General features: G+C 44.7%; 1 protein-coding gene across 17 annotated transcripts in view; it reads right to left on the reverse strand.

The window, feature by feature from the left end:
• SYNE1 (spectrin repeat containing nuclear envelope protein 1) overlaps positions 1–21,927 on the reverse strand; it is a 1,651,720-nt gene that overhangs the window by 167,850 nt on the left and 1,461,943 nt on the right. For all 17 annotated transcript variants that reach the window (XM_069606781.1, XM_069606782.1, XM_069606785.1 and 14 more), the window contains 2 exons: positions 7,618–7,776; positions 6,385–6,551 (listed from right to left, as the gene is read on the reverse strand). In XM_069606781.1, the coding sequence (XP_069462882.1) occupies positions 6,385–6,551; positions 7,618–7,776 (326 nt within the window). The remainder of the gene's footprint in view (positions 1–6,384; positions 6,552–7,617; positions 7,777–21,927) is intronic.

Consider the following 21,927-nt stretch of genomic DNA (forward strand, 5'->3'; position numbering starts at 1 on the left):
TAGGTGGTTTAGGGCTTTATAGGTAAGGCAGAGGGTTTTTAAGTCGATTTTTTGTTGAATGGATAGCCATTTGCAGGATATTCTTATGTGGGAGATATGCTCTCTCCTGGGAATATTTAATGCTGCTCTCAGCGCATTATTTTGGAGGATCTGAAGTTTCTTGATTATAGCTTGGCTGGCCCCAAGGTAGAGGCTATTGCAGTAGTCAAGCTTCGATTGTATGAGGGCCCTAGCCAGAATGAGGCAGCTGTTCGTGGATAGAAAAGGTCTGCAGACCCTAATTAGTTTTCCAGTGTAGGCGGTGGCTGAGGCGGTCATATTAGCTTGTTTGGAGAGGTTGGTTATTGGCGTCGAGGTAGAAGCCTATGGTTTTCACATTTTTCACGACTGGGATGGTGTTGCCATCTATGATGAAATTGGAGTAATCGGGGCTAAGTTTCGTTGTTAAGGGATCCGACTAGGAGGAGCTTGGTCTTCTCATCATTCAGGCAGAGGCCGTGTGTGGCCATCCATGCCTGAATGATGGCGAAGATTTCGTTAATCCTGGTGGCGTCTGTATTGTAGTTGCCAGTGATGGTGAGGAGTATCTGGGTGTCATCTGCGTACTTGGTGTAGGTTTGTCCACTGCTGGTGTGTAATGAATTATTATAGGCATATTCAGCTATCCATAACAAGTCCTTACAATTTCTTTCCACTTGATGTAACATGCAAGGTAAGTATTGCTTGAGGGTTTGGTTTGTTCTTTCTGTTTGGCCATCTGTTTGAGCATGGTGACTTGTGGATAGTGGAATGTCAATTTGGGCCATTGAACAGCATTTCCTCCAGAAGTTGGATATGAACTGACTACCTCGATCTGAGATCAAGACTGATGGAAAGCAATGTAGCCGTACAATTTCCTCCAGGAATACTTTTGCTAAATTGGATGCATTTGGAAGACCCTTAAAAGGAATAAAGTGTGCCATTTTAGAGAACAAGTCTACAACTACTAAGATGGTGTTGAATCCTTCACTGGGAGGTAGATCTGCAATGAAATCAAGGGACAGTGTGTGCCATGGTGGGGGAGGAATTTCCAATGGTTGGAGAAGACCAGCTGGTTTCTGCTTTTGGGACTTGTTTTGTGCACACACCACAAGATTGGAGAAATTGTATGATGTCTTTACGCCATGTGGGCCACCAATAGTTTTGTTTTACTTTAGCTAGAGTTTTGGCAATTCCAGGATGACCTTCAATCAGGGAGTCGTGATAACCCGAAATAACCTGCTCTTGTAAATCTTTACTTGGAAAGTATAGACGGTTCTTAAAATATGGTAACTGGTCTTTAATGGTGTAATGTTCTCCTTCAGTACACCACTCTTGTGAGAAAGTGGGATCCATTAAGAGTTGGATCTTGTTTTGGAGTTCACCCTGTGTCAATGTTGTCGTAAGACCCAGGAGTTTGTCTTCTGGAATGAAGGCTACTGGATCTGGAGTTATGTATACCTTTTCATCAACACCCATGCGGGACAAGGCGTCAGCCTTTCCGTTTCGGACTCCTGGCCGGTAGGTGATCACATAGTCATATTCAGCGAAGAAAAGAGCCCACCGCAGTTGACGGGATGAATGGCCTTGGCTGTTTTTAGGTATTGCAGGTTTCGATGATCAGTTATGACCGTGACAGTATGTCTAGCACCAAGGAGATAGTGTCACCATGCCATGAAAGCTGATTTTATAGCCAAGAGTTCTTTGTCTGTGATAGCATAGTTGAGTTCAGGAGGCGAGAATTTTCATGACCAGAAGGCCACGGGGTGTAACTGGCCAGTTCCTGGGTCCCTTCGTGAGAGAACAGCTCCCATAGCCATGCTAGAGGCATCTGTTTCAACTATATAAGGGAGGTCTGGGCGAGGATGCCGTAGAACTGGAGCAGAAGTGCATTTTTCCTTAAGTTCTTGAAAGGCCTTCTCTGCTTCTTCGGTCAAATGGAACTTTTTATTGTTTTTTCTCAATAGTGATGTAATTGGATGCACTATTTGGGAAAAATCTGGGATGAATCAGCGGTAAAAGTTTGCAAAGCCCAACATACTCTGGATTCCTTTAAATGAAGTTGGTGACGGCCAGTTAAGAATGGCATCTACCCTCTGCCTATCCATTCTGATACCTTTTGGTGTGAGAATAAAACCGAGGAACTCCACTTCGGTGACATGAAAAGAGCATTTTTCGAGTTTAGCATACAGTTTATGTTGGCGGAGTTTAGTAAGGACGGAGCGGACATGCCTGACATGGTCTTCTTTTGTAGCAGAATACACTAAGATGTCATCAATGTAAAACAGGGCGCAAATGTCGATTAACTCCCGCAAAACATCATTCATAAAGTACTGGAATGCAGCAAGAGCAATGCAAAGTCCAAAAGGCATTACCTGGTATTCATACAAGCCGTATTTGGTATGAAAGGCGGTTTTCTATTCGTCTCTAAGGTCCAGTTTGGTATAGATTTGGGCGTCTTTGACTTGATCCAATAATTCGGGAATAAGGGGCAGTGGATAACATTTTTTTACTGTGATCTGGTTTAATGTGCGATAGCCGATGCAAGTCCTCAAATCTCCTTCCTTCTTTGGTACAAAGAATAAGGGACTGGGTGCCAGTGATTTAGATGGGCGGATAAATCCATTTGCCAGGTACTGATCAAGATAAGATTTCAAATGGAGGTTTTCTGCTTCAGTAAGTGCATAGACTCGACCACAAGGAATTTGCGCACCAGGTATGAGGTCGATCTGACAATCGTAGGGCCTGTGCGGTGGTAGAGTATTGGCTCGTTCTTTCTGGAACACGTCTTGAAAATCTTGATATTCATTTGGTAGAGTACTAGTCACACCTAGTACAATCGCCGCCGTACTGGGAGTAGCAGATGTACATAAGTCTGTTTTCCCCTTTTCTTGGTAATTACAGGTGCGAGCACAATCATCGGAAAAGGCCAACCTCTTGGCACGCCAAACTATTAGAGGGTTGTGAGCTACCAACCATGGTATCCCTAAAATTAGTTGAAACTGACAAGCTTTGATGAGATCGAATGCAATAGATTCTCGGTGTCCATCCTGGCACAGTAGGGTTAGTGCTACTGTACATTGGGTTACTGGTCTGGAAGCTATTTCTGTCCCATCAACAGTAGTAACTTTTTCAGCAGTCGGCTTAGAGCATAAGGGAAGCCCCATCTCTGCTGCCAGATCTTGGTCTACATAATTCCCAACTGCTCCACTGTCTATGTATGCTTCGACAGCATGCATCCGAAACGGTTGTTGGTGATTGATCAATATGACTGGTAATGCAAAGTGTGAGGTCTGTGGCTCATCCTTCTCTCTCTCTACAAGCAGACCCCTACGCTTGCCGGGTTTGGTAGTTTTACGACTCCTTGTCATTATCTTCCTTCTCTGTGGCTCCAACAGTTCTCCTTGGTGGTTTCACTGGACATTCTTTGAGGAAGTGGCCTGATTTTCCGCAATATAAGCATAATTGCTGTTGCCTTCTCTTGTCTCTTTCAGTTTTAGTTAAAGGGGGCCGTACACCTCCGATTTGCATGGGTTCTACCGTGTTTTCCAATGTACGTGGAACATTATCCTTTGACCGGACATACACAGTTTGAGTGTCTAAACTTATCCGATCTGCTTTTCGGTCTTGTAATCTGTGATCTAACTGCACCACAAGGTTGATGAATTCTCCAAAGTCTTTAGGTGGGTTAACCGCTTGAGCAAGGACATCCTTTAGTTCCCCTCGTAGACCCCGATGAAATAGTGTGGTCCTTTTTTCCTCAGGCCACCCAGCTTCAACGACTAGTCTGCTAAATGTTGCTATATATGTAAGCAAGTCTTGACTTCCTTGACGGAGTGACAAAAGTTTGTTGTCTAATGCTTGGCCTTGGGTATGACGAGCAAAGAGTTTTTCCATTTCCATCTGGAAACCCCCAAAGTCATGTAACAACGGGTTATCCTGACTTACCAATGGTACCGACCAATCCGCAGCACTGCCACTCAGATATGACAAGACAAAAGCAACCCGCGCTTGGTCGTTAGGAAAAGCCCCAGGGCTGCAAAGGAAATGAAGACGACACTGGTTCATGAACGTTGCATACTTCTTGGGGTCCCCTGTAAATCGTTCAGGTGGAGCTAAAGGAACTGCCCCAGGAAGGGTTATTTGTACTGGATTGGTGGAATAAGTTGGTACAGGTGCTGGCGGAATGTTACCAGGCAATGGGGTCTGTCCTGCCTGTGATTAGAGCAATTGTCTACTTATTTCATCGGTACGATCCTTAGTAACAATCAAATACCTCCTAAGAGCGTTAGTTTTTTGCCTGGCTGAATGTAGTTCAGCGCGTAATTGTCCCAACAACTGAACTAACTGGTCAGTCTCTGAAGTCTCCATGACACCCAGGTGGATAATATTATTGAGGCTTTGCGTTCTGTTACGCTCACCTGGTATCCACAGGGACGCCACCCAGCCCTGGTTGGATGATTTGCACTCTCGAACCCTCTCCCAGTCCCTTGGTAAGGCCTCTGGTTAAAGGTGGGTCTGCAATATGGGAGAGCTGGATTCAATACCAGATTGCCTTTATGTTTTCCCACCTCCCTTGGCCTCAACTCCTTCCTCCCCCTTGGGCCTTCTCCTCACCTTAATATTGTAAAAGGTGGATTCTCCGTCCAGCTCCTCGTGGCAGGGGCGCGTAGATGTGGGGGCGAGCAGCGAACAAGTTACTTCACTGGTGCAAGCCCCCCTGTGGGAATCCAGGCCTGCTGCGACTCCGTAGGTTTGCTGCTTTACAGTCTTTATATACAGTTCTTTTGTTCCTCTTAGTTCGAATAATAATGTCTTGCTTCTTTCCTTTTAGGTATGGAAAGGTATTTTGGTGTTGTGCGCGATGCTGTCCGGTGAGTAATGCGCGATGCGCTCCGCTGTTTCGCCTTCTATATTGCTAACCTGTGTCTTTTCTCTCCTTGCAGGTTGCGATGTTCCTCGGCGAGGGCCGTGATGTTCCTGCAATGATACTGACCAGGAGATGACTACCCAGGTAAGAATTGTGTGGCTTTCTTCATTCGGGAGGAAACGTGAGTAAACGCTTACTAATGCTGTCTTTCTTTCTCCTCTTTCCAGGTTATGGTATTCCAGAATGCATGCGGTGCCGGATGATGGAGTTCGTAACTTCAGGTGAGTGGAACTGAAGTCAACGATGGATTGAAGACAGGATACTGTTCCAGGTAAGTTTCGTAGTGTTCTTTCTCTCTCTGCAGGTCCTTGGTTTTAGGTAAGCTTGCACCAAAGAACTGGACACGGTGAGAGTTACGCTGCCCACAGCAGAATAACGCAAAGCAAGTTCTGCTGTTTGGGTGCGGTTTAAATAGTCTCAGGTAAAGAAGTCAAGGTAAAATAGTCCCAGGCCTGCCAAACCCAAAGTAGTCCAGGTAAAGTAGTCCCAGGCCTGCCACACCCAAAAGACTAGACTGTATAGCTCAGTTCCTTGTAACTGAGCTATGTGTGTGCCTCCATGTTGGATGAACCTCCCCCACCCCCCAAGTTAAATAGTCCCAAGTAAATAGTCCAATTCTAATGTTGGTCTTCATGATGGTTATGAGCCTGGCGCCAAAGACTCCAAGAGAGTCTTGGATGAGGTTTTAAGACCTTTGACCTGGCCCTAACTGGAAGGCTGACTTGCCAGTGAGGGCCAGGGGCAAGGGTCATGACAGCTGCACATCACCAGGGCCCACCCAGGAGCAATCAGTTCTCAGAAGGAACTCCTCCATCTTAGTATGGGTTGCCCTCTATGTTCTACATTCGAAAATTAAGGAAAACAGAACAAACCGAAAAAAAGAAGTCACTACACATATGTACAAATCCTCACACACACATACTCCTGATAAACACTCCTTACTTGCGAGCACCTCTGGACCCAACATGATGTTCTCCTCTATAAGAGCTGAAAACAGCATTGGCAAACCAATGGCATAGAGACAACAGGTACATTGAACCTTCCTGTTCCCACTCTTCACCCCTACGCCGCAGTATCCATGACTACCGGGAAGAGGGCTAATGTGCACTAATGCATGGGTATGAATTGTAAAAACTATGTAGAGGGCACAAACTGAATAATTCATGCTGTTTAACTACTTATGACTGCAACCAAGTTTTTAATCTTTTGTGCTTTAGAGATCATTTCAGTTGCTCCCCGCACCACTCACCTGGTCTAGGTTGTCACTAAGGAACCTCTTGATTAACAACTGTCCTCCTTTTGAGTCTAGAACCTTTTGAGCATCAGAACCAAATGTTAGACATGAGCCATAATATAAGCAGATTCTTAAAATGTACAGAACAAAAGTTCATGTTGTGTATGTTCTGCATTCCCGTTTGTCCTGGTCTACACCTTACCGTGCTGCAATTAGATCTAGTAGATGCTGCCATCTGTCTTGGACCTTGCCAAGTTTGTAGTCGATTTCCGATGCCTTGCTGTCATGACTGGCAATGGCAAGGCGCTCACCCATTTGCTGTAGCTGCAGCTTTTTTTCATGGCCGATGGCAATTTCCTCTTGATAATCCTAAACAAAAAAGGACAACCCAAATGTTATCCCAAACTAAATCAGCATGCCCACCCAGTAACATGAGTAGGCAAGACAGAAGGGAAAGCGAGGTTAGACACAATGATAAATTCTCTATAATAACAACCAAACTACCAAGGGAAAAATTGCAGCTTTCAGAGCAATGGAGCCAGTGAAAGGTGAGTATAGTTAGATTTGAAGGGCATGGGGTCTGTTGAGATGTATTAAATTGGACGTTCAACGGGGTAGGACTACCTCCAAAAGCGTGTGTGTTTTGTTTTCATGATGGTGGTGGTGGCCTGGAAGAGGGCTATGGAGGAGAGCAAGTCTACTTTTTGGAGTGCATTTGCAGGGAAGTGTGATGAGGGATGGGTGTGAAAGGTGCATGGGATGGTTATGTAGATCATAAGTGCAATGATGCTTTTTGAATTAATTTCAAATACAATGCATATTATATTGGTATAGATGTAACTGACTGGAACTATTTAGTTCAATCAATGGCATTTTCTCAGCATCAATTTTCTGAACACCAAAAAATGGGAATGGAACAATCATTCAAGAAACAACTGGAGAAGAGAAGCAACACCAGTGGAGCATTTTTGTTTACTCTCATGCGGTTTTCAACATCTATGACAGATATGATGTAATAATGCTTCCAAAGTCAATACGAATCTGACATTCACAGATTCTGCTGCCAGCCAAGGACACGATTGGATGGAGTGTAGTTCTGTTATTCACTTATGCACTATTTGGATCCTAAGGTTGGTGGCTTCTATAGACCTTTGCAGCCCCTCACTGTCATGGATGGGAATATGGACCTACATAATGACAGTGTCGGGTTGAAAAGGTTTTTAGTTATCCAGGGTTTCTCGACTTGACACATGGGGAAAAATGCCCCTTTCTACTCCCAGTGAGCATGCTATAATGGCATTGCTAAAAACAATCCAAGTGGCATTGTAATAAGATTGTTTGTCATAACTTTTGTTATAAACATGTATGCAATCACAAGCAGATTCATTTTGCAGGGTGTACTTCGATTGGTGAAATAATAAAAATACACCAGTACCTTCCTGAGTTTCTCAATCATATCTTCAATGCTGATGTCTCCATTCTGGGACACCTTGCTCTCCATCTGTGTCAGCCACTCACACAGCTCCTTGTTCTTTTCGCTGAAGATCGCCCACTCATTTAGCTTCTCACTGATCTGTTGTCGACGCAGGGAAACCTTAGATGTTTGCACAGGGGAAGATCAAGAGCAGAGTTAGCAAATAAAATCACCCAATCTTACTTCGCTAACTTAAATTCCTTACTGTCAATTGGCAGGGCATGGTGGAGCTTAGGTTTCTTTCGGACTGAGCCCTACGTAACATCACAAATGTATCACCAAAACACTGCTTTGTTTAGAAAACCATGGTTCTATGCTGGCTATACAATTTCAAACATTACAGCAATCTTTGGACTTGCGTTCTCGCCTTGGGTCTTCTGGATAGTGCCTTCCTTCCCATCTAGGTATTCAACATTTTTCATATTTAACATCTTATATATGCCTTTCCGACATCTTTTGCTGCTAATTCAGGTGCCCTGTGGCATATCATGAGCTACTTTACTGCAGGCTTTACCCTAATGAATTCATGGCAATGCTGGTTCAGCATTACAAAAGATAGCTGTGGGCATGTCTATAGGACACCGAGCTTAGCACTGCTGTTGCAGAGTGTTCACATACCTTGCTGTTATGGGGACTGCAATTTATATCTCAAATATGGGCACCAATTTAAATAAAAAGGCGTCCAGAGTAGATATGGTGTTCAACTTAACCTGTCGCACAATGAGAACGATACAAGCCTAAAGTGGCTATGCACGGCCACCCTATGCATTCTCTCCCATGCCATCTAGGGGCGCCCATTTTAACAGCAAGCAGGACCCCAAACATCCCAGGTCTTGATACTTGAAACTGGATGCATTGGAAGTAACGTGCCACTGTGATACTTAGCATTTTACTCCATTTTACCTGTACTGTTACATTTGTGTAGTTTTATTTAAGTTTAAAAAAGAACACATTACTTTGCTGCAGTACCTATGGCCATGGATCCTTCCAATGCTCAACTCTCCCAGAAGTCAGAGGACAGGGAAGCTTGCTTTTGTTTCGGGCAAGATGCTAAGGCGTCCCCTCAAACTGCTTAGCAGAGAAATTTGTAATATTACACATTTCAAGGGAAGAGGCACATGCAAGACCATAAGAAAAGCATTACAGAAGTTAGTTCACGTGACCCCGCTGAGGCAGAGAATCATGGGGCATACAAGGAGGGTTGGGGAGATTAACAGAAGGGTGTGTGTGATACTAGGAGAGCATCTATGATGATGTTTTCCCTTGTGTAAATGTGTGTAGGAAGAGCATTTCCTGTGCACAAGTGTACTTCATTAATCAGGTCCTGCTTCCCTTGTCGCTGGTCAACGTTAAAGAGGGCCGGGGGCGGGGAGAGGCCACTCTGAAGAAGCAGGGTGGCACAGAATGGTGCAAGCGTGTAGGAGGATGGACTTATTTAAATTTAGATCTTGTTCTCACGGTCAAGCAGTGCTGTTGTTGTCAATGATTTCCAGCTTCCTGATACTTGCAATCTTTCTGTTGGTGCATTGTGTGGGAAGTTGTGGGAAGAGCAGCTGTGATTTCAGAATTGCAATACACAGTCAAATGCAGTACTTTCTATCTCTGCTAGTATTGCCACATGGAACGTTAAGATATGTTATTTGTTGGGGTGGAATGATATGCTGCCACAATGATGAAAACGAAAGCAAGATTACAAGATGAAAAGTGCAACAGTGTTTACAAATTTGTGACAAGAATTTCAATTTATAGAGTTGACCAGCAGGAAGAAATGCATACTCGTGATCCTGTTTGATTATAAAGTGAACCAGATATCTGGTCCATGAGAAATCACAGCTCTCGGATGTCCTTGACATGCGGCAGATGCGCCATGAGGGCCAGAGGGATTACAAAAAGGGGCTTTAGTTTGGAGATGGAAGTTGATATGCCTGTTTGAATGTAGGTAAGGCATACTATGTTTGGACTACTTAGATCAATTTTTAGGAAATCAATTTACCTGAAGTCCTAAACTTTGAGAAAGGGTGGAGTGGCATCCTCATTCACTGATAGGTCACATGGGCATGCAATCCCTCGCAGTGGGAACGCATAGTCATTGAAAAGTAGAAGACAAGTGTTGCAGGACTCCAGAAGCCGTGGAGTATTAGCCTCAGTTCATTGTATTCTCAATCAGTCTCTCTGTTTACAATCGTTGATGAAGGAGGAGACCCAGCTCGGAAAAAGGCTAGTGAGTTACATTCTGTCTTTTAAGACATGAAGTTTTAGTGTATGGTTTTGGATGCTGGTGAATGGCATGAATAGGTCAAGCAGGTCTAGCGCCTCTTCCTTCTCACAGCGAGTGAAGGGACTATGTCATCAAATTACATCTGGGTAGATCACATCAATGTTTTTTGGATTTAATGCAATTGCATCAAATATCTTTGGTCGTTCTATAAAGAATGAGCTGTGATTGCCCATCCTTGGAAAGTATGTTTCCATGGTAGGGCCAATTTAAAGGGGCATGAGCTATATGTTTGTGAGACATATGCCACAAGAAGAATTTGCAGGTCACCAGTGCTTTCTGATTCTCTCCTCCAGTCTCTTGTATCTTGCTCTCCACAGGGTCTTGGGGCTCTGATCCAGTCACCTGCTTTCAGCTTCCACCGCCTACTCATCTCGGATGGATAGCTCAGGGGCACTGCGCTCGTCTTGGAAGCAAGATGACACCGAGCAACACAGGTTCGATCCCTGGGTCCGCGCTAGAAGCCTCTGGGTATTAAGTGTGTTATAAATAACCCATTACAATTCCTAGCTGAGCCCATGAGGGTTTGTGGGTTTTTGACCCTTCTTCCAGCCTCCCTCTGATGGAATGGAAATTCAGTGTCGTGCATTGGAAAGGGGAACTTGGGAGTTGAAGTTCTCTGGGCTTGGATGGGTCTGGACCACAGGTTTGAGAAGCATATCCGGCAAAATGGAGTTCAACACTTGCTCGTGTTATATAAGCTGCTGACGGACTGCCACTGGGATATCTTCAACTAACTCAGGTGCCCCTCTTTGCTTAAATGGATTCCAGAGTATCTTCAGCACCTGCGCAATGGGAGATGAACCCATCATTGCTTCTGGCTCCATGGAAACACCGCTCCTTGGTTTTTTTAAAGGGGCTGAGTAACTACCATCATCGAGTGACAAACCCCTGCCTTCCGCGTGTGGCTTTGTGGGCTCAGCCCTGGCATCCTCCCCCTGCTGACCCTGGCCTCAGCATCACCTTGCCAATTTCCACATTTGGAGCAAATACTTAAAAATGTATTGCCATGCCCCATACATTTAAAGATGACATAAAAGGTTAGCTCTAGTTACAAAATATGTCATTCACATAGGATTGCTCATCAGGTCTCTCGGTGTCAGCCGCTGTGCTCGTTTCTCTACCTTTCTTACAATTTGTTGCATCATACTGAGTGTAATGGCAGGGTAAACAATCTGAGGATGGCTAAGTGGCCTGGTGTACTCTGGAATTCTGGTTCATCACACAAAGTATCATTAGAGAGTTGCCCCTGGTTGACCACTACGATTCTTTCACATTTTTAAAGGTACTATTGTGTATCCATCCGCTGGCGGGCAGGATAATGGACCGCACATGACTATCATGTAGGTTTGCTGGTGAGAAATCAGAGTCCCTAAGCCAGCAAAAGTGAAGCATGACATATTTGCAGCATTTCAAAAAATAAATGTAGAGCAATCATTGCTCAAAGCACTTGCTAAAATAAGTTCTAATTTTCCAGTAATTCCCACACCACTGCACTAATGTAGGATACACGTGTATTGCTTGCTTCAACAAATTCTATTAATTTAATGGACAGTGATATCTTATTGCGGAACAGGGAATACTCAGCTGATTCTGTGATTTTGGTATGTTTGTTTTCTTTTACAAAAGTCACTGTCTGGGCCAGGACTCAGGAAAGCCCACCTTGGGTGTACAGGGTTACACCGCTTAGGATAGGCTGAACTATAATTTTGATATTCATATAGCACTTTTTATCCAAAGCGTTACGAGAGGATATGGTAGAGTGGCGAGTAGCCAGGCGTAATCTAAGGAGAAAGGAGGGCTGTACCTAGGTACAAAGACCTCAGAGCATAACCTGGTTCAAGAAAACACGTACACTATAAAGCTATATATCAACGCCTCTTTCAACTCCAATTTAGTTCCAACCTGCATCAAAGAAGCCTGGGTTACCCCGCTTCTAAAAAAACCAAACCTAGACCCCACCATTCCGACTAATTATCGCCCCATAACCACGGTCCCGTTCCTACTTAAAATCATTGACAAACTATTTTATAACCAAATTCAAACTCACCTGGAATCCAATCAGCTCTTCGGCACCAGACAATCAGGCTTCAGGCCTAACCACAGCACCGAAACAGCTCTCCTGGACCTCAAAATCCAGATGGATGCTATCAGAGATTCTGGGAAACTCTGCATTCTCCTGCTGTTGGACCTCTATGCTGCGTTTGATCTGGTGGACCATGACAAACTTTGCAACTCACTTGCCCGAGAGTTTAACTTCTCCAGTGAAGCCACTGCATGGGTGAAATCCTTCCTAACCGACCGCACCTCCAGAGTGTCCATAGGCAAAGAAGCGGCCAACCCCATCCCAGTCCCCATAGGAGTGCCCCAAGGCTCTTGTCTCTCCCCCATGCTGTACAACGCGTACACCAAACTCTTGTTCTCAGCACTAGACGATATGGGTGTCATATACACAAGTTTTGCGGATGACATACCTCTCACAGGCAACTATGAGCAGGACACAGTAATAATCAATAAAATATACGTCATCATACAAAATTGGATGGCACTAAATAGTCTCTGTCTCAATGACGAGAAGACAGAAGTCCTTATCGTAGGATCTCCAGCCAAAATAGCAAACCTTCACCCAGAATACTCAACCATCAACATCGATGGTACCGATATCCCTGTGCTGAAGCAAGTCAAAACACTGGGCGTATACATTGTCGCCAGCCTGACTATGACTAAACAGATTAATGCGCTCGCCTCTTCCACAGCTTACACCTCCAAACTATTTGCCCTCAGCCGACAATTTCTGACCCCAGCAAAATGCCTCACTTTAGCCACAGCCCTGGTCCTATCGAAATTGGATTATTGCAATGTATTACTACTAGGCACATCTAATACCAATCTAGCCAAAATGCAACTACTACAAAACAAAGTCCTGAGGGCAGCTCTAGGCATAAAACCATATCTCCAAGACTAGGAAGGATGCCCATTGGTTCCCTATCAAAGCCAGAATCATCTTTAAAACATCATGTATCACACATAGATGCCTTACCAAAAAAGGACCTATCTATCTCAACAATACTCTTCACCCTAAAGATGACAGGAGATCACTAAGATCTAACGACAAACTCCTCCTGGCCCCCCCCCGCTTCAAAACCTATAGAGCGGGGGGTAGCAGCTTCAACACTCTAGCCCCCAAACATTGGAACACCTTACCCATGCATATCAAAAAAGAATCCTCCTTCAGGACCTATAAGAAACTGCTAAAAACCTGGCTGTTCAACCAATATTAGCACCTAAAGATAGGTCTCCACACCGCTGCATTTTTGTTGTGAATATTTGTAAACTGTATCTTTGCACCAACTTTACTTTCCAATAATGATTGTAATGTAACCAATGTAACAATGTACTATTCATTTCCAAGCTGTCTTGTAACCACGCCGTGACACCCGAGGGTCTGGGCGTGTAACAAACAAACAAACAAACAAATATATGTATATATATAGTTGATCCAGAAGAAAACAACGAGTCAATACCTTAATTAGGCTACCAAAGTCATTATTTATTTTGCATATTTACGAGATTTCGTGGAATGTCTCAGAGATTAAATGCAACATTTGAAAAACATCACAGCATTACAGCTTTCATAGCCCTTCCTGCAGATACCCCGTTATCTGTGTCTGTCTGCACCCAATTTGTAGTTTTGCTCAGAAAGGCATGTGGATGTTCAACTCCCCCACACATTGCAATCTTCAAGGCCTAAATGGTACTGTGTTAAATAGGGCAAAGTGGAGAGCAGGGACAAGAAATGAAAAAGCAGCCCACCCGGTTAGTGTGCTCTCAGGAAGGCAGGATGGGTTGGTTAGGTGTCAGTCATTGTATGTTCAGTCCAGTTAGAGCTTGGTATGTCGGGCCAGTCGCTTTACAACATCAGTGGTAGCACAATTATCAACATATCAGGCTTGTGCCCCCAGAGATCTGAAAGAGGGGATATACAGCCAGTTTATGTGTTTGGCCTGTGACCCATGGAGCCCAGTGTGGTAATTGTGTGTCAGATACCATATCGGATTGTGTTACATCCCAATCAAGAGGAAAGGGTGGGGTTTGACTAGGGACAAGGGCCATGGAAAGCTTTTGGCAGATGGGGCTGGGTTGGAGGGATTGACAACAATTGCCTAAGAGAGGCTGGGGGGGCTGGTGCAGTGCCAGTTGAATGTCTGTGAATGGCATTGGGAAACATGATGGAAAGTGTCAGGTCTGGACGTTTTGATCCCTGTATCTCTATGAGTGAAAAAGGTGAAAGATCACTTGCACTACTCTCAATGGTAAGCCACTAATGCACTTAGGTAATCACTTTAGAGTACCTTGTATGGTAACAAATCACATAGTAAACCAAACAGAAATATATATGCAAACTTTCCAGACTATACAACTTTTTAGAACTTCAACCCAATCCTGTCTTAATAGTCCAACTCTATTTAGTGTGAGTCTCACAAAGTCCAGATGGGCCACTGGGCCACCAGTGGCTGGTTGGTTGGCCGGGAAAAGGCAGGAAGAAGAAAAACACAGTGCTCAGAGTACTAGGGTCCAGGAGAGATCCCCTAGAGTTGTAAGTAAGTACATTTGGTGATTACAATTAGGCTCAAGGACCATTGTCCAAGGGAAGGCGGTATTACCGCCAAGAGTACAAAGGGTTGTCCCTCCAATGTTACTCTATGGAGACCAGAGTGTTAGCAGGATACACGCTATCTGAAGCCCCCAGAGTTACAGCATCACAAAAGCTGGCCCCAGGTAGGTTATAGCAGGAGTGAACAGTACACCTTTGAATGAATAAGATGTTGCTGCAGGACAGTTCCGGTGGTGAGGCGACAGCAGACCAGGTCTCCTGTTCTTTTGCCCTAGTGATGGGGAGAGTGTGAATTTGGTGGATCTTGCAACAGCATTCGTACAGAGGGACACCCAGCAATGGATCTTCAGCGTGATGGCTTGTTGATGCCTTCTGAAGGCTCGGTAGACAGACAGTTGTTGCGGTGGTCAACCCTCCTTCTGTTTCTTGGTCCTCGCCTCTAGTGGGGGGACTCTATGGAGCCATTTCGAGTTGTTGCAGACTCTGCAGAATGCACTCGAAGTTGCAGTCAAAACAGCGTTTCCAGAGACGTTGTACAGCAATGCAGCACAGGACCCCAGGTATTGAGGTGTAGAGGTCCAGGAAGTCGCAGCTCTTCTGGGGATGGCACACATTGTAGCTTGTCTCAAGACTGTCTAGGCCCACCAGTCTATGGGGGAAAGTTGTCTTCTTCAGATCTTCATTGTCGATTGGAGTGACGAGGTTCGGACAGCATCTGCACCTCATCAGGCTCTGGCGGGCGCTGGAAGTGCTGGTGACTTCCTTCTTTGTCCTCCTCTTTGGAATCTTCTTGTTCCAGTGGTCGACTCTGAGTTTCTGCTCCAGGACCTCAGGATTTATCCAGGTGAGAGGCAGGAACACTTGCTGGGCTGTTAGGCAAGAATTGATGTAGTAACCCTGTGGGAGACTACACAACACTAGTCCTCTTGGTAATAGGTAACTCACCTTTTGTTATAGGCCTGTACTACACAAGTTGGTAGTGTGACTGAGCAGCCAGGCGCATCTCAAGAGGGGTAAATGTGAGCAAGTACAGCAGTAGCAATAAAATTCACCAATATAAGTATCCAAGTAACACTAAGGTTTTTAGTTAATATAATTATTTATTTATTTAACTGTTATTTTTAAATAAGCATTCTTTATAAAGGGCAATGTGCAACAACACAAATACACTTCAAAATACTTTTCCAGAATCCATACAAAGCAAGTAGATGCTTCATGCACACTTCCTACACCCTGAGGTGACATCACTACCTAGGACAGTAATGGCATTTATTGTGGTTTGTTGTTTATTTATAGAGCGCACCGGGCCATTAGGCAACTGGGTGCTTGCGAGAAATAAAATCTTAGGTTACAGGTGCATAAATATCTTACATTTCTTATGTTACATAATCACATATTTTACATTTCTTATGTTATGGTGTCACATATCTTACTTACATTGACATATGTTGCAGTTTCAAATATCTTAATTAATATACAGAATAGCAGATACAGTTGCGCTTATGTTTGATGGGGGGGCTTTAGCAGTCATTGGTGTGAAGCCAGTGTTTGACGTTAGATTTGAACACATGGAAGGAAGGAGTGGCTCTGAGTGAGTCTGGGATGGAGTTCCAGAGATGAGCCGCTAGTACTGGGAAGCTGGAACCTCCAGTTCTTTTCAGGTTGAAGTTGGGGATTTTGATACTATTTGATTGGGCCTTTCTGATAGGTCGTTCAGAGGTATGCTTTGTGAATTTCTCTGTGAGATATACAGGTGCTTTATTATGAAGACAGTTGTGTGTGATATTCAGAGTTTTAAGTTTGATACGGTCATTGATGGCCAGCCAGTTAACGGCTCTTCTTTGGTCAGGCATGTGTTGCCCTTTAGGAATGCCTAATGCTGTTCTGAGGGCATTGTTTTGCAGGGTTTGGAGTTTGTTGGTGTTGTGTTTACTATTGCCTAGGTAAAGTGCATTGCAGTTGTCTAGTTTTGATAGGATAAGGGCTTGCGCTATGGTGGTACAACTGTCTGTGGACAGGTAAGGCTTACAGGCATGAATACGTTTGCAAGTTTAACTGGTTGCTGATGCTGTAGCATTTACTTGCTTGTCGAGGATGAGAGCTGAATATAAGTAAAAACCTAGGTTTTTAACTTCCTTGGCTATCTTGATTTTGTTACCATCAATAGTGATGGATTTGTACAGATGGGATAGTTTGTTTAGTTTACTGGTGGATCCGATGATTAGAAGCTCGGTCTTGTCATCGTTAAGACACAGGCCATGTGTGGCCATCCAGGTTTGGATGATTTGATACATTTTATTTATGAGGGTTGTGTCATTGTCATAGTCTCCTTGGATTGGGATGAGAATCTGGGTGTCATCAGCGTAGTTGGTATATGAGACCCCTAGTTTGTCCAAGATATCGAAAAGTGGCTTTGTAAAAATATTATACAAAGTAGGGGAGACACATGACCCTTGAGGGACTCCACAGGTGATAGGGACTGGATCTGCTGCCGATGTAGGCAAGAAGACTCTTATGGTTCTATTGTCCAAGAGTGAGTTTATCCACGCAGTGGCCATTGTGGAGAAGTTTGCAGCTGATTTGAGGTGGTTACAGAGTACCTTGTGATCTACCAAGTCGAATGCGGCTGATAGGTCTAGGAGTAGAAGAATAGAGGTGTCTCCTCTGTCTTTGCGCTCATCTAGTTGATTTTTAGATCAAGGAGAGCCGTTTCGGTTCCATGTCTCGGTCTGAATCCTGATTGTCTTGTACCTAATAGGTAATTGACCTCCAGGTAAGATTGGATCTGTAGATATGCAGCTTTATCTAAGATTTTGAGGAGGAATGGGACTGTTGTTATCGGCCTATAGTTCGTATATCACATGTATTATTAATGTATTATATATCACATGTACACTTTTTCGATTCTGAGGTTGGTAGAAAGGAAAGGTTAGAGGAAGGGAGAAGGTTAAACAGGTTATCAGAGCAGGTGAGCACTTTAAATCTTCCAATGAAGTCTAGATAAAACCTTTTCCAGCAATATTAGTTTAAAACCAATGCATCACCTATGAGGGACAGTAAGAATCAAAGTCAATGGAATAGAAGAGTCTACAGGGAGCAAGGACAGCCAAAGTCAATTGGAGCAATGTCTATGGAGCTTAGGCACTTCTTCGATAGTAAAGGTCTTGCACAAAGTAGAGAGTTTGCTGAAGAAAAATCACTGTAGGGTCACAAGCGTTACACTTGTGAAAGGTAAGAGCTGAGATCAACTCTAGAAAAGCAGCTACTGCAAGTCTCAACTGAGAAGAGCATGCTACAGACAACGAGGTGTGTACCCCAAAGTCATAACAGTACCATTGGTTAGAAGAGGATCCAGCTGGCTCCTGTCTGGTTGCAGTGATGCAGATCCTGTGTTCCTGGGCCTCAGTCGTGGGGACAAGAGGAAGGACGTCTGGGGACTCCTGCGGCAGCAATCAATGGTCGGCGGCAGCTGCGGGCTCTTTTCAGATCAGCGCTCAGTAAACAGCACCGCCGCGGATCTTGGACACCGGTTGGGCTTCCTACACTCCTTGAGTCCTAAGGTGCGGTGAGGTGACTCGAGCTTGGGTCGTCCTGCTTCTGGAGGGTCCTGGGGAGACTCCTGGAGCTTTTGACCAGCTTACAAACGTTGCACTCGACTACAGATTTCTCGACCCCTGGCACTCGGTTCTTGCAGCAGCAAAGAAGTACAGCCAGTTGGTGAAGGTCTCCCAGCAAAGTTCATTGCAGGGTTAGTTGGTCCCACTAACCCAAGGGAAGAAAACGTCCCTTCCAGAGGTTCTCTTGTCGAGCAGAAAAAGGAGTTTCAGCACAGTAGCAGGGCTTAACCTAGCAGTCCAACGGTCCAGGAGGATGCAGCAAGCTTCGTTCACTGTTTCTTTGTCGGGTTATTCTTCCCAGTGGTTGACTGTCTTCAATCCAAGAACCCTCACCTTTTAAGCAGGTTTCTCCCATTCATGCACAGCGTAGCTGTCACTCACACAGCATGGTGGCTGTTATGCAAGGACAGCAAGCCAGCCAATCAGGACTGGGTGCATTCAGATTTCCCTGGAGACAAAGGACGGGGGAGTTTCAGGCACCTACTTCACTTCCTGCCCTTCCAGACACACTAGAGCCAGAGGTGGGTTTCAGTACCGAAGCCCGCCAAAGGCAAAATGAACAAGGGGCTCAAACCTGGTTTGCTGCGCAAAGTAAACCCCAAGAAAGACCTCACAAATAAGAAATGGTGAAAAAGAAGACCGGGGCTATTTTGACACAATGGTCACCCATGGGTGCTATACTGCAGCTCAGGGTTCAGCCTGCGGTAGAAAAGCACAATGGTAGGAAAATTAAACCACTGCCACCAGCCATTTGAAGTAGTGAGGGTAACATACAAAATGTTACATGAGTAAGTAGGAAAAGGGGCTACTAAGTAAACCCCCAGCACTCCACATAAGATGGGGTGTGCTGGACCTTCAAAGAGAAAAGGTAAGTAAAGTCAATTTCACTTTACTATTCTTGGGAATTGTAATTCGCCCAAGAAAAGGTATTTAAACCTTAGAAGAAATCTAAAGGATTTCTCTGTGACACAGCACTGAAGGTGCTGTGCGTCACCATACAAAAAGTAGATGCCTATGGCGTTTTACCAGACTCCAAAAACAAAGGAAACACATAATCCATATCAGATCAAAACACACGAAGGAGTGAGAAAAAAGGCTCACTCACTCCAGGGTTAAAATTAAAAAGTCCTAAAGTCCAGCAAAAGAGCTGGCGGTCTCTAAGGGGGGACAAATTTAGCACTAAAATGAAAATTCTCCCTAACACTCGTCCAATCATGTCCCATGCAGTCTCCCGGTCTGAACTTGTTTCAGCCAGGCACACTGCAGGGTGCGAGGCAGGGGAGTGTCAGTTGCCCTCCCCCTAGGGAACCATAGCAGGCTTTCTAGGAGAAGCCCGGAGAAGAAAAAGGGACAAAGGAAACTTCCTTCACCCAGAATGGTAGAAGAAGAGATCAGAAAGGACAGGCCACCTTGTTCAGGTCTTAAAAAACAAGGCCACCATTTCTAGGTATGGTATGCCTTATGTACCTTTACCGCATCTGCGAAGACCGCCTGCGATGGAAAGTACTCTGCCACCATGGTGTGTAAAAGGTACACTGCCACCAGCCTGAACAGATGGGCTTGTCACAGTAACAAAATGTTACTAGAGAGGCGATAAAAGGGACACCCTTCATCCTCTCTGCACTGCACATAAGGTGGTATAGGCTGATCTCGCAAAATAAAACAGGTAAAAAATCCCTCAATCCTGGAAAATGCAAAAGTTAGTCAGGGAAACAAAAGAAGCAATGAAGGAGGAGCTTAAGGAGCTTCTGACAACACTGGTGTGTGTTGTTTCACAAAACGGTAGATGCCTGAAAATTGAAGGAAAGCATACGTCCGAAAAGAAATCCTAAAATCGGGCCAAAACCAGGGGAATTAGTCAAAATAATCCATGAATCCAACAAAAAGTGCTGGGGGACTCACAGGGAGTGGAGACTTCACACACAAAAAGACATCTACCCTAACATGGTGCAAGCAAAGGTCCTGCATATGCATTTCTGTATTTATACAAGATGCTCTCCAATGTGGCAATGGGAGCTAGCCCTCTTTTGTGTAAAGTGATGCCTAAAATCTATCTTTCTAATCTTTGCAATTGTATATGGTCTGCAACTGCTGCTCTGCTAAATAATGGATGAAGGTATTCCGAAATGAATTCCATATTTATTCCATTGTCTTCATCCTACAACAATCCCACAAAAAAAGGTCACGATGAAGGCATTAGGTAGTCCACAGTAACCATACTCTTTCGTGATAACTTGTTTGTTAACTTCACTGATTTTAATGTGCACATGTTGAGAGTGATGTAGGCATGGTCTCCATTTACAAAGGCAATTGCATTTCCGTGGCTAACCCCGTTCCAAAATGATACTTGCTAAAGGGAATTGTGGGTAGAAAGACATATATGCCTCAGTGCACTCTTAAAGCAACCACTACTCCCCCCCTCGCCCGCCCCCCCTCACATGAAGATATACCGGGGCTCCTAAAAGGCTTTATTACCCTGACCCGCCTCAAATAAGAGCTCAGAAAACTTCCCATCATGCATCCAGCATGCGTCCGCAGCACAGGGACCTGCACAATATGCCAAAGAGTAGCGTGTAACATTCCTAAAGCTTTATACCACTGACACATGTCTTAAGTCCACAGAAACGTGTATGCCCACTGCACCGTGTCAAGATTACAATAGCTATATAAGTAATAGTGCGCACAGCTGAAAATGTGTAGTAGTAACTTCTCAAATACCGACATAGCACACTCAGCCCCTGACCTGCCCTCATTCCACTAAGCCCAACTCTGCTGCAAAAGTGAGTAGACAACTGCTAGGGACAATGTTCTCAAATTGTATAGATAGTTGGCTTTCTTGAATGGTTAGCAAGCAGGAATGCTGATTCAAGCCCCAAACTCTCAGGTCGCCCTGAATGATTACTGCTCACCCGCAGGAGCACCCCAATAGTCCCAACTGCAGCCTGATCGCAGCCAGCTCCCCTGGAGATAACCACCCGGCACCTGTGCTGCTGTGGGGAGATCATCAATCTGTCTTCGGAAACAAGTCAGTCTCTTTGCCCGTCTAAGAGACAAACACACTCTCATTTCCTGTTGTGGGTTTCCATCTCATAAGCGGTGCACCGGAAACTTCAACATGAAGAACAACTCCCCTTAACATCCTGGCTCGCTAAACAACGCACAACCCAAATATCTAGGCGTAATACTCAGCACAAGGTACCACTGAGAGGAAGAGACCACTTGTCACAAGTTTTGGGCATGGCACTTGAGATTTCTTTTTAAATTATTTTGTACTTTTTTTTTTAGATTTCAGGAACACGTCTAATCAACATACTGAAAACGCGAGTCTTAGGTTTGTCACAGAACAAACAGTTCAGGATTCAGTGAAGCCCCGACCTTATGAGTGAGTTCCAAACAACATCAACGGGACTCAACAATGCACAACCTCCAAACAATCAATAAATACAGCCAAACAATCACTGTCAAGCCACGACTATTCACACACACACGCACTGAGTCGCACGCACGGCACGTCACAGTGGTGGGTGTGGATTGATAAACAATGCATCTACCACTGTCCATACCATCCTAACAATCGCAGGGACATCCCTGAAGCGACCAGCAATCAAGGTGGCAGCCCTTTGCAGAAATGGAGGCCTCGATCTCAGGCACAAGTGCAGCCCGCTCTACAGGGTACTTGGTGAGTATACAAGTATCACTACAACTTCATGATCCTCCAAGGTCAGGTCTCAAGCTCACAAGCAGTGTGACATCCCAAGGTAACG

Source organism: Ambystoma mexicanum, chromosome 4p (genome assembly GCF_040938575.1).
Source record: "Ambystoma mexicanum isolate Mex_15411 chromosome 4p, UKY_AmexF1_1, whole genome shotgun sequence".
Taxonomy (NCBI): Eukaryota; Metazoa; Chordata; class Amphibia; order Caudata; family Ambystomatidae; genus Ambystoma; species Ambystoma mexicanum.